The sequence below is a fragment of the Scomber japonicus genome, chromosome 20 (assembly GCF_027409825.1).
Source record: "Scomber japonicus isolate fScoJap1 chromosome 20, fScoJap1.pri, whole genome shotgun sequence".
NCBI classification, from domain to species: Eukaryota; Metazoa; Chordata; class Actinopteri; order Scombriformes; family Scombridae; genus Scomber; species Scomber japonicus.
The window spans coordinates 9,344,146-9,356,408 of record NC_070597.1 but is presented as its reverse complement, the minus strand read 5'-3'; the positions used below and the strand labels follow the sequence as shown (position 1 = coordinate 9,356,408).

The following is a 12,263-nucleotide window of genomic DNA, read 5'->3' as shown; positions in this document are numbered from 1 at the left end:
TTTTATTGTGGGATTGTAAGCAGAAGTAGTGGTCATGTCAAGAAATCCATTGTAGCTGCTGTGAATCCAAGCTGACAACAATTGATTTTTTCACAAATGAGCAAGCTAGAAATCTTTTTCAAGTGTTTGACGTTCAAAAGATAGATAGATTGATTTTCAGCTGACAATTCCTTTAATTCCCACTTTTTATAAATTGTCTCAGGGTATAGATAACAGATGTAACCTACAGTTTGTTCACATAAATGAATCCCTTAATCGTTAGCAATATTTACAGTAACTGTGATACCACTCTAAATTGTTCTGTACCCAGATAAATTAATGTCTAGAGCATTACAGAGGACACCTTGTGGAAATACAAGCTGTAGACTTGGATGATTGGAGCATGCACAGGGAGACTAAAACTGTGAGGAAATCCAGGGACGCAACTACAGTACCACCCTGTGAACGCCAGGGGCAGACAAACCCACGCTACAGACCGTCTGGAATGAGAACAACAGGTTGTGAGTAAGAAAGCCATGCCAAACAGGAAAACTGCACAGGAACCAAACAAAGAGATGTGGGGGTGAAGTGAGGCAGAGGTAAAAGACGGAGATGCAACAGAGGAAAAGTGAAGCATGTAGTCCTGAGGAAGAGTTTAAAAGACTTACTCGGTTTCTATACTGCTGAGAGTATATCTCCAAAAAGTTGATAAAAAAAAGAGGAAATATAGAAATGAAAGATACAAACAAACATACACATGACAAACGAACAAACAAAAAATATATAAAAGAAGCTGTTAGCCGAAAACTACTGCATGGTGCTGCACAGTTGTAGTCATGAGGGAGAATTGAATTAGACATTACTTGCTGGTATTCATTAGGAAAAGAAGTCATAAGGCAAAGTGCATCACATTTCCTGGTTAAGTTGGAACTACACCCTAAAGTTAAATGAGAATGATGACAGAAATGAAAGGAAGAACTTGATATTTTTTCATCATCTACAAACTCCACTAAAACTGTAGTGAGACTAACATGAAAAGTAGAATATATATTCATCTTTTTTTTTTGCGCCCGTCTTGGTGCAAATATCAATGTATGCTATTTGCACCCCAGTACAATTAGGAGTGCATGCTGTGGGACTGAGTGTCGGAGCGGGATAAATATATGTTGCTGTTCTCTTGTGTATATCATATAATAATTTCTGTCCGGTGAGATCTATCATTTCTCAGCATGAAAACATGTCAGGTGTGGCGTGTGAGCGTAAGAGCAGCTTGAAATGCATGTGTCTCAGGGCCAATGCCTGACACTTGAGAGGTCTGAAATGTATTTGGTATCCATGGCAACCATAGACGTGTCTGTCAAGATTTGATTTCCATGATATAACAAACTGAAGGTTGTAAATTCAGATATTTTTTGGTTATATGCATTTACTTAACAAAGTTATGAAAATGCAGAGTTTTACGCTAAAAACATTATCAATATATAACTGCTGCTGCAAAGACTTGAAACCTTGTCTCCTGCCCTAATGACGGATATGCTACCCATTACACCACCACTTTGGTCCTATGTAGTGATGTGACACCCAATATGTTTGCTAATACGGAAGATAGATATTGGCGACAAATAATTTCTAACTGAAAAATTGACGCTTGTATGCATTCACTGAGGAAAGATTATGAAAATATAATACAGCTTTATCGCCAGAAATGTCTTTAGAACAGACATTAGAGATGAAACCTTTCTAAATTTGCCCTTTTCTGCTGCGGTGGAAGATGAATATCCTCTGTGTGGCCGAGGCTATTTGTACCAGGGGTGCAAATAGACACTCCGGTAGTAATTTGCAGGTATTTATCAGACCTTCACAGAATGAGTGGTGCAAATTTGTACAAAACACAGAGAAGAATATTGAAGTGGTTTAGTTAGGAAGAACCCACTCATTAAATTTGGGTTCAGATGTAATTGTTAAAGTCCAAAAACTCTTAATAAATTAGACTCTTGACAATTCCTTAACAGAGAGAAAATACACAGTTTACAGTGTCTACTTTTGTGCGTCAGACTACATATCAGCATCTTAAGTTTCTTCTTAAAATCTTTATAATGAGCACATAGCCTGTATGCTACTAAATTACATAACCGTTTTCAAAGAAATGTTCAATAAATTAACAATTACACAGCAGTTTCTTTTAGGACAATATTGAAAAAACCTAATATGATAATACAGTGTTTGACACACAAAACTACACACTAAAACTAATTACTTTCTCCTTGTTAAAAAATTGTTAAGAGCGTAATTTATTAAGATTCTTTGCACATATGAATCCAAATATAATAAGTGGGTTCTTACCAACAACATACCTGCCTAATGCATTTAACTGCTGTATTTCGTCACACACTTATGCTGCATATTATAAAGAGGCAGCGCCTATAAAAAATTTATCAAAAATGTTTCTATTTCTGTCTCCCTACATGACAGGAGACAGAAGGCCCAGTGGGGGGCCGAATTTATTAAATGAGGAAGAAAACCTTCAGTGTCAACAGTGAGTGAGTTTACGGGTTAAAACCTGTGTCACTTTCTCCTGGGAATATGGCCTGAGAAAGGCTAAATGATGTTCGCCTCATGATTAAATATTAACTACATTACTTCTCCTCTTCTTGCTTTGGTGCTTTAAGTCAGCCTCCTATAAGTTATGCAGAAAAGGCACAGTATGCAGCTTTAGAATATCTCATTAAATACCCTTTAAGAATATTTTAAAGAAATGTTAAATATGGCTTAACATTTCAGTGATGTAAAAGTGATATTTAAAGAGGGAAGTGAGTCACTGAATAAAGAAAATGCATAATCAGTAGTTATAATAAAATAGCTTCCTGTGTTTTAAGAGTGAAATCTGGCTGGTTAGCTCAGAGGGAAGTGACATCATAGGAAGGACTTGGCCTCTGGGACCCAACGCACCGAGGGTGGAGGAGAGCCTCGTCCTATCAGAGGCACATTCTCGTACCGCGGATTTCCCCCGAACAAAGCTGTCTGGTTCCTGAGAAAAGAATAAGAGAAGCCACTCAGAAGCTGAAGAGACTCCGAGCACACTTTCCACCACACATTCTTTCCTTTCACTCACATGTACTCAGACATGGGGGCGTTTGAGACGGCCGGGGCGGGCGGATGGAGGCTATTCTGGCTGCCCATGCTGCTGCTGTAGCTGCAGAAGCTGTGCATGTTGGTGTGGTTGGGGTTCTGGGAGCCTATCCTCCTCACCCGCGGGTTGAACGGGTCCTCCTCGTCGATGTCGTCATAATCTCGTTCCCTGGAGGCAGAGTGAAATATCAGCAAGATCAAGAAGTTTGACCTATGTGAGTTTGAACCATTGTTTTGAATGTTAATCGCCCGTATCTGCTGACCATGTCCACAAGTATGTCGTAAAGGTTTTAGCTTAAGTTCCAACCTTCCAGGAAGCCTTTTGTTACTTCGGTAGTATATGAATATCTAACTTTAAACCTACTATAATTGATTTTTTTTGGCTACTTGCGGACAGCAGAAATAAACTGTGAACACAGAAGTGACATACTATCACTTTTTAAGTTGACATGGCTAACTTGTTGCTTGTTGCCACTGTATTCAACCAGCTGATTCAGTATTTTCATGATGATAATGTAAAAGACAAAGAAATAAAGGTGATACATTGTTCACTGTGATGAATTAACTTCCATCTCTAATCTCTGCAAGGTAATGTTCATAGTGCATGAATTGGGACAAAAAAAAAACTCCTGCGTGGAAGACAGCAAAACAATCTAAAACGTTGCAGTATGCTTTGTTAAATGTGGAGCCGTAATAAGGCATAAAACAGCAGTATGGTCCTTTAAGTGGAAAGCAGTAACTAATGTTTCAGATGAAAGGAGCTCTAACATCCTGTGTGTCTCATTACAGTCACACAATTGAATCTGTATTTGTAGGAAAACATCTAGGCTCTTGTAAGTATTCACACACATGCAGCATTTGGCACATAGAGTGCATGTGGTGCTGCATAGAGATGCTTCCAGGATGAGGAAATGAGGGCATTCAAGCAGGCAGATGAGCAGAGAACGAACTGACCTGCAGGCAATTTGTCTCCATGCCCTGGGAATGGCACACAGCATCACAGTGAAGGCACAGGCTGCCAGGATGGAGAAGAGGCAGAGGTAGAGCACACCTTCCACCCCGTCATAGCAAACCCCCACCATCGCATCCAGGTAGTCCTAAAGAGGTCAAACACCGAAAAAGGCAAATGAATGATTACATAAGCCGGCTCTCGCTGCCATATATGACAAAATGAAGCAAAGATGAAAATGCACTTAGAGTGTTGGTGTGTGTTGTATCCAAGATATATACTTAACTGCAGTCACACTAAACATGCAAGAAATTCACATGTTATTACGGAAGAAAAGCTTAGAGAGGTTGATCTCATTAAATTTCAAAATCTGCTCTGTTGCCAGCTCAGATTCAGATTCATGTAGAAATCCTACGTGGCCACTTACTCTCCTGTTGACCTAGTTGGGTTGCTGTGATGCCAATTAATGTGCAATGAACAAACCTTGTTGAGCCCCCTGCAGTCCAGCAGGGCGGTGAGCTGGTGCAGGCTGACCTCAGAGGAGTTGAGCAAACGCTGGATACCCATTAGATCTCTCTGTGGAGAGTTCATCATATCATTGCAAAATACTCCAGCATTTATTTACATGAGAACGTCCTTTTAATGCTACTCCTACAACCATTTTACTGCCTTTTACGACAGTATAAGAGTTGTAGCTCGGTATGTATGTGTGTGATACCTCAGCTGTAGGGAACAGAGGCACGGCAAACTGCAGCAGACCCTGGATCTGGATCTGCATGGTGGTCAGGGACCTCTGGAAGATGGTCAGAGGCTGTAAACCAGAAAGCAAGTGTAAATACATACAGAGTGAAGAGAATGCAAATGAGGAATAAACATTGATCTTAAGAGAAGCATTTTAATGAGTCCAAGTCGTCACACGGAGTAGAAAATAAAGGCTCCCAAGGCTGTTTAATGTAGCTATCGTCAAATGATAAAAGTGAAAAATGCACGTTGTGTGTCCTTCCACAAACTGAAAGCACATGGATGAAAGCAGCACATTATGAATAATGGATTTTACTTTTATATAACTTCATTTGTTAGTTTATTTAATAGAAATGATGCAGATTGATCAATAAAAATAACAGCACGGGGGCCAGATTTAGCCTTGAAGACAAATACGGTACCCTGAAATAAAATAAAAACATTTAAGTAACATAGCAACAAAACAAAAGTACCACTGTAACACAGGACCACAAAAGTGAATAAATAATGTTGTTTTTTTTTTTGTTTGTTTGTTTTCCATGACTGAATAATTCAACACTCACTGATATAAAATATTCTATCATCACATTACAACATGTAGTTTGAATGTCTCATTGTGGGCTTGTAGTTTTCTGTTCTTACCAACAGGGGGCAAAATAAGCATGAAATAACTGGATAATCACATCCCACCTGAAAGACAGCACTTTCTGCATTGCTTCTTTTTTTTTTTTTTTTTTAATTAACATTCAATCATAATCATAAATGAAACAATATGCCACATTTCAAAGGTAAAATTGTATCTTCACAGTCACCCAACCTTACAAGAGGTGCCTGGAAACCCCCTGGCCTGTGGCACAATGTTAAATTGAAAAAGGATATGGTCAATTACGTCAACCATCCATAAACGTAATTGCTTTCCTCTGATCTGACTTTTGGATCTGCATCAGTGGCATGACTGTCCATAATCAAACTCCTCTCTGCTGCACAATCAGAGTTTTTACTTTAGCTTGGGTGAGCTTGTTCTGAGCCAAATAAAGTAAAAAATAGGACAGAACAAGAAGATAGAGGAGGGCGCAGGGGAAAGCAGAAGAAATGATAATAATAAGAACAGAAAAAAAAGGGCTGTGGCAAGAAGCAGAGTTGACGCAGGAGTGACGGCTAGAGCAAAGAAATACAAGGACACAGAGGGTGGAACTGCAGGGTACTGCTGCTGCTCTGGCTGAGAATATAAGACCCAAAACAGAGAGAAAGAGAGAGCTTGTATGTTTGCCAATCAGTGTGAATTCCTGTATCTGCCAGCTTGCTTGTGAACTTTGCACCTGTTGGGTATATGCGTGGCAGAGAAAAGAGTGCTGACTTTGTTTACCAGTCGAGGTGACGGTTGCTTGCCCTCTATAGCTGTGCTCTTGTTATCCTCGGGGCATGTCTATGAGAGCCAGATAACAAGATCTGAACTCCACTGGGTCAGAGCTCACAGAAATTGACTTTACAGCTGCCTTGATGTCAGTGAAGAAGTCAGTGATGTGACCCAAAATCCCTACCCTGCTTCTCTGAAGAGTAACCTCAGAGAAGCTCAGAGGAGACGGAGGAGCCTTTGTCTTGGCAGCTTTGTATCACTTTGGCATGTTTTGCCTTGTTTGCTTGATACATGCCAAAGACTGAAGAAAAGTAGGCACAGGGAGAGAGAGAGATAGGAAAATAATGCTGAAAGGCCTGGAGATGGTGTAGTGCTGGATGCTTTGCAAATTTGTAACTGTTCTACAAGAGTTGTGAGGCAAAGTTAGGATATAAGTCAAACAGACAGGGGCTGCACTAAGGGCAGACATCTGAACGTCCCATTGAGCACTGATTTAGTAAATTGCAGGTCAAAATATAAGTTTACGTTTAAAAACTTGACTGTCGACTCAACTGCATTTAAATGACTATATTTAAAAAGGCACTGATGACCTAACCCTAACCCTTAATACAGACATATTAATGCAGTGAGAGAATGGTTTTATGTAACCTAGATGCAAGACTGCAGCCGGGATTTTAAAAATACTGAGGTCAAGTCCCTCAAATGCAGCCAAAATGGATTTTTCAGATTTTTTGTTCAGTTAACAATTTCATTTCTAGTTTCAAAATGTCCAACAAACCCTATTAATCATATTATTTCTTCTTCAATGCCAGGTATAAAACTCTGGAGGAAAAATTCTCTTTGATGGGGCTTGGTATTGAAATGTATACTGTGTGTGTGTGTGTGTGTGTGTGTGTGTGTGTGTGTGTGTGTGTGTGTGTGTAGCGTCAAAGTTTGTATTGATTGCTTGGTTGAATTTATGTAATTAGATATTTCTTCATTTAAAACAGGACACTTTCTACCTTAAAACTAACTTAAGTAACTAACTTATGTAGGAAAATGTCTTAAATGTAACACTGATGTATTCAGTGTTTAATATATTATTGATAATTGAAAAAAAGAAGTATTGTATAGGCTCCAATATCTATATTTATTTATTTGGATGCCATAAAAGAAATCAAATTAATGTGTATCCCCCCAAACTGTTAACCCCCCCAATGTCCCAGATGAAATACAGATGAAGTGACCTCAACCAAACTTTCCCCTGCAAATCACCATCTCATTGTTCACTAAGTACCAACGCTGATTCAACAGGAATTTAGGAGCATCCAAAAGTTTGACACATTTCATACCTGCTGGAAGGGGTTGGAGAGAGTCTGGTTGCAGTAAAGGTAGTAGTGAACAATATCTGTGAAAAAGCAAAGAGAAGACGAGGTTAATTAAAAGCACTCGGAGCAATCATTTTTTTAAACTCAACTACAACACAATTCTTGTCATGGCCACAGCTTAATGCTCTAATAATTACAACTCCACTCGAGCAGGATTATTAACGCTGAGGCTTACCAGCACTGATGATACCCTTTGTCTGGCTCATGAGGTACTTGTCAGGGGCAATGCAGAAATCACTTGTGCCCTGAAATACAACAGGAGATGTATGAGAGCGGCGAACAGAAAACAAAGACATAGTTGAAAAGAATGAACGGTTCTCGAACTGCAAATGAAAAAAGAAATCCATTAGGAACAGAGTGTCAAAAAGCAAATACTCTATGTGGCATTAATATTTCATTAACACTTCAGAAACTCTTTTTGACAATGCTGAATAATAATAATGACCGTCATCTCTATCACATTTTGACACAAAAAGGAAAATAAAGAGGACGGGCTGTGTGTTCTAATCCACTTTAACACGTCTAGACAGGAATACTTTTCAATTCTGTCACTCACAACCACTTCTACCCCCCCCCCCCCCCCCCTCACATGGCGCTAACAAGAAACCTGCCTTTGCAAAATAACCACAGTGAGGAGCGGCAGTGTCCTCCAAACGGTGCCGTCTGAATGCTAAATGTCCCCCAGGCTCTGGACAAACACACTGCATGTAGCTTAACCCTCTCCAGGGGCTACGCTAATGAGCCTCACACACACAGACGAGATAAAGTGAACCAAGCCAGTTTATTAAAAAACGTGGGATACCAAGTAGCTCTGCAGTTCAGGGGCAAGTTTAAAGAATTCCTGAAGGGAAAACAGCGATTCTCTGAGACTACCTGCTGCCTGTAATTAAGAGTTCTGTGAAGGGGTGCATTCATTAAGCCTTCATTTATTGTGTACTCACTGATCTAACACACACACACACACACATTTCGAAGATTCCCATGCACACACAAGATCATCTGCAGTCAGTCAAACCCAAATAACATCTGACATACACACTTGTAAGCACAATGATCCCTTAGAAAGCACTACAAATATGCTGTCTGCACTCTCAAAGACCACATTGGCATGCAGATTTGTCGCTCCCCTGGTTGTGGTGAATGTCTGACATCATTATAGCACAGGAGCAAAACTTCATTTTAAATGGGGCGCAGCGCTCTGGCTGCAGTGGCAAATATATTTTCGTGAGTTCACCCTCAGTTAGGGTGAAGGATGTCGGTGACAGGTTGAAGGCAGTGCTATGAGCTCTCTGTTTACATGTGGGTTACCTACTGAACAGGGACCCCACTTCCCTTCAACACTGTCAAACCATCTCAGCAAGTTAAAGAAGAGATTTTATTTGGACCCTGCAAATGATGTTGACCTGTCTGATGACTGCCGCACCTGCAATGGATGAATAGTATTTATATTATACATTGAATTTATACTGAAATAATAGGAAATAAAGTCAAATGATTAAAGAAATTCCAGCTAAAGCTAAATCTTTCAAAAAAAAATCCATTCTTTCTTTCTTTCTTTCTTCCTTCCTTCCTTCCTTCCTTCAGTCCTTTCTTTCTTTCTTTCTTTCTTTCTTTCTTTCTTTCTTACTGTCTCTCTCTGTGTCTGCTTTTCTTCAGTATTTGGCATGTATGAAGCAAACAAGCCAATTCATGCCAAAGTGATACAAAGCTGCCAAGTAAAAAGGCTCCCCCGTCTCCTCTGAGCTTCTCTGAGGTTACTCTTCAGAGGAGCAGGGTTGCAACTGACAATTATTCTCATCATTGATTCATATTTCGATTATTTTCTCAGTTAGTCGATCAGTTGTTTGGTCCATAAGATGTCTGTCATAAGAATGGCAAAAACAAGTCAATCACTGTTTTCCACAGCCTAATTAAACATCCTGAAATGTCTTTTGTCACGACCAGCAGTCCACAAACCAAAGATATTCAGTTTACTATCATTAAAGACTAAAGGAACCAGAAATATTCACATTTGAATGGCTGAAATCAGATCATTTGGATAGTTTTCTGTTAAAATGACTCAAAACGATTAATCAACTATTAAAATATTTGTCGATTAATTTAATAGTTGGCAACTAATCGATTAAGGGCTCATTCACTCATCCATGTAAGATGTGGTAGTAGACTCTAACAAGGGGCCAGTACAACAAACTTATAGCAGAAGCACCTGGTTGAGTACGAGGAGAGCCAAAAATCCCTTCGTCATATCTTCAAGAATATCATTATCATAGAAATACCTTGAAATATTGTGATACTATTTTGGGGGCACATCACCCACCAAGATAAATGATGTCTGTGTAGTTGATTCCCGTAATTGCTTTCTTCACACTTGTAATGTTCCTGCCTGAGCAATTATCAGGCCCTTGTAAGCTGTGGAGAAGAAGATGTTTGCTCTCAGGTAGAGACAAGGCTCATACAGTTCAGTCAGGGTGACCCTCTGCCACACACCACGTAATTGATTAGGTTACGTCGGCCTGTTGCGTACAAATTGGGTTTTGTTCTCTTAAACATGATTAGGGCCTGTTACGTAAGAGGCTGATGTAAATGACACACAGACAAAATGTACAGGACGAAATGTAAGAAGGATTTTAGCTACACTTCATTCATCAAGTAGAGATGCAGAATAAGGAGAGAGTTAAAGAACGACTTTTAAGCTAAACCATAACTAACTCTGCTCCGTTAGTTTGCCATGAAATGTAGTATGGATATTTTTGGTCTCCAGATGATCATTTCCATTAACTGTTGACCCCCTGACCTTTCATCAAGCACCACTTTCAAGTTAAAGTTGCCCTCGACCAATATGACATGACAAGGCATCTACAAAACTCCCATTTCCATTAACTTTGCTTTAAATATTTGATTTTGTGGATCCAACAGCCTTTGCCCAAGTGCCACTTTTGCACACAACAAATATTACACATACTGTCATTGTGCAAAATACCCTGTGACAATCAGGGGGTCTCAGTGCTCTGGGCGATACTTCCAAAACAGAATAGTCAGCTATTACATCTAAGTAGCTCTACTTGGATCTAAGAATAACTAAGAACAAGCCTGGTTGTGTTTTTTCATTGGTCTATTTATTGATTTGTTCTGTGATAAAATGACATTGCTCAAGATATATAAAGGACTTTTGTTTTGTTTTTGAATTAATTCGTATTCACACATTTGTACTGGATGTTTCAAAAATGTAGAGGCAACATGCAAATTGCAGTAAATGTTTTGCTAGCAATATATTTTTAGGCACATTGTTCAGACTGTAGAATTTCATTTTGAGATTTTCAAGGGGTCAGAGCTGTCAATTAATGGGTCCCAGACCATCCAAGACCCTTTTATTTTTCACACTGCGTACTGCTATACAAAGACTGAACTGTCACCTAGCCTGTATCTTGTTCACTCTGTCCAACATCTTTGTATTGTGGATGTTTATCGAACAGCGTCTACACCGGCTGCTTGCACAGTCTTGGTTTTCCTGTCTATCATGGAACTGCTATCAAAGGAATCTACCAGGATTTCAACCATCGATCCACCAAAAATAGACCACAGAGGCCGGAGAAAACTGGTAAATGTAAAGGAAGATGAAACCAGAGACTAATATGTTGTAACTGATCGCACCTCCTGCTGCTTTCTACCCGATGCTCATTATCTCCAGCTCTAATTCACACATGTTAACAATCCTCTATGGCCCCCCCGAGTCAAAACAGGAGATCCGACAACAAACCTGAGAAAAATAGCACACATGCCTGAGGCAGGTGAGTCAAACGCCAGCGCTCATCCATCTAACATGAATTCTTTTTAATGTATCTCTCTATTTTCACATATCACTCCCCTCTAGGTCATTCAAACATTTGTATGGTTTCTTTTGCCGTGGGACCTTAACAGAGAAAAACACTGAAATGATGAACTTCTTCATTCTGATGTTAAAGCTGCAATTGGATTGCACTTGTCATAATCTTTGACTTTGTATAACGATGCCTGCAAGGTGTGGGTTTGGGATTTTGTCTTTTGTCTTTTGTTAGGCTATTTTTAGCGATGGTTTGACGGCAGAGATCAAAAGCTCATGAGCTGACAGGTAGACAAACTATTATGAGGAGAACTTGAGATTGGGCAGTGAGGAGGTGTTAAATCCTTTTCAGATGACACTGCATAGCTTTAAGGACACTTTCTAGCTCAGTCACATTTTACAGAGAATGATTTAAACTTGGGTTCAAATATTATGTTTTGCAAAAAAAGGCTCCATTACCTTGCAATGTTTGCATGCACTATTTATGAAAAGGGTGCGTATTTGTACATAAGATATAGCATGTGTAAAAACCTTTAGCTAATGACAGTTACCCCTCCTCGTTTTGACACTCGTTTTGCAGAATTTTAATTAATGCACAGAAAATGTGGCACTGCATGTACACAGTGCGTTATCATCTCTTCTCCTAAACCCACACACATTAAAAGACTATTTTTCAAGTGCAGTGTATGTGTAGTTTAAGCAATTTATCACAACTGTCAGGTGTGATAAGAATTGATTGCAGACTAGTATGCCAGTGTATATTGGGGCAAGCCGGTCAGTCAGAGGAGAGGAAGTGAAGCAGCTCACCACAGCAGCGGCCAGGTCAGCTCCCAGAGAGGTCCAGCTCAGGATCAGCGTCAGCACTCCGAACACCATCATCCTGCAGGGACACAAAACCACACCAAGGTCACAGAGCAACTC

The 12,263-nt window shown here is 39.7% G+C and overlaps 1 protein-coding gene across 1 annotated transcript in view; it reads right to left on the bottom strand.

Annotated features, from left to right (window-relative positions):
* The window catches only part of ttyh2 (tweety family member 2), a 61,385-nt gene that overhangs the window by 2,044 nt on the left and 47,078 nt on the right, over window positions 1-12,263 (bottom strand). Inside the window, exons 6-13 of the mRNA XM_053340854.1 lie at window positions 12,150-12,222; window positions 7,698-7,767; window positions 7,487-7,542; window positions 4,776-4,868; window positions 4,541-4,633; window positions 4,063-4,205; window positions 3,092-3,277; window positions 2,929-3,007 (exon numbers count right to left, since the gene is read on the bottom strand). Coding sequence (XP_053196829.1) covers window positions 2,929-3,007; window positions 3,092-3,277; window positions 4,063-4,205; window positions 4,541-4,633; window positions 4,776-4,868; window positions 7,487-7,542; window positions 7,698-7,767; window positions 12,150-12,222 — 793 coding nt within the window. The remainder of the gene's footprint in view (window positions 1-2,928; window positions 3,008-3,091; window positions 3,278-4,062; window positions 4,206-4,540; window positions 4,634-4,775; window positions 4,869-7,486; window positions 7,543-7,697; window positions 7,768-12,149; window positions 12,223-12,263) is intronic.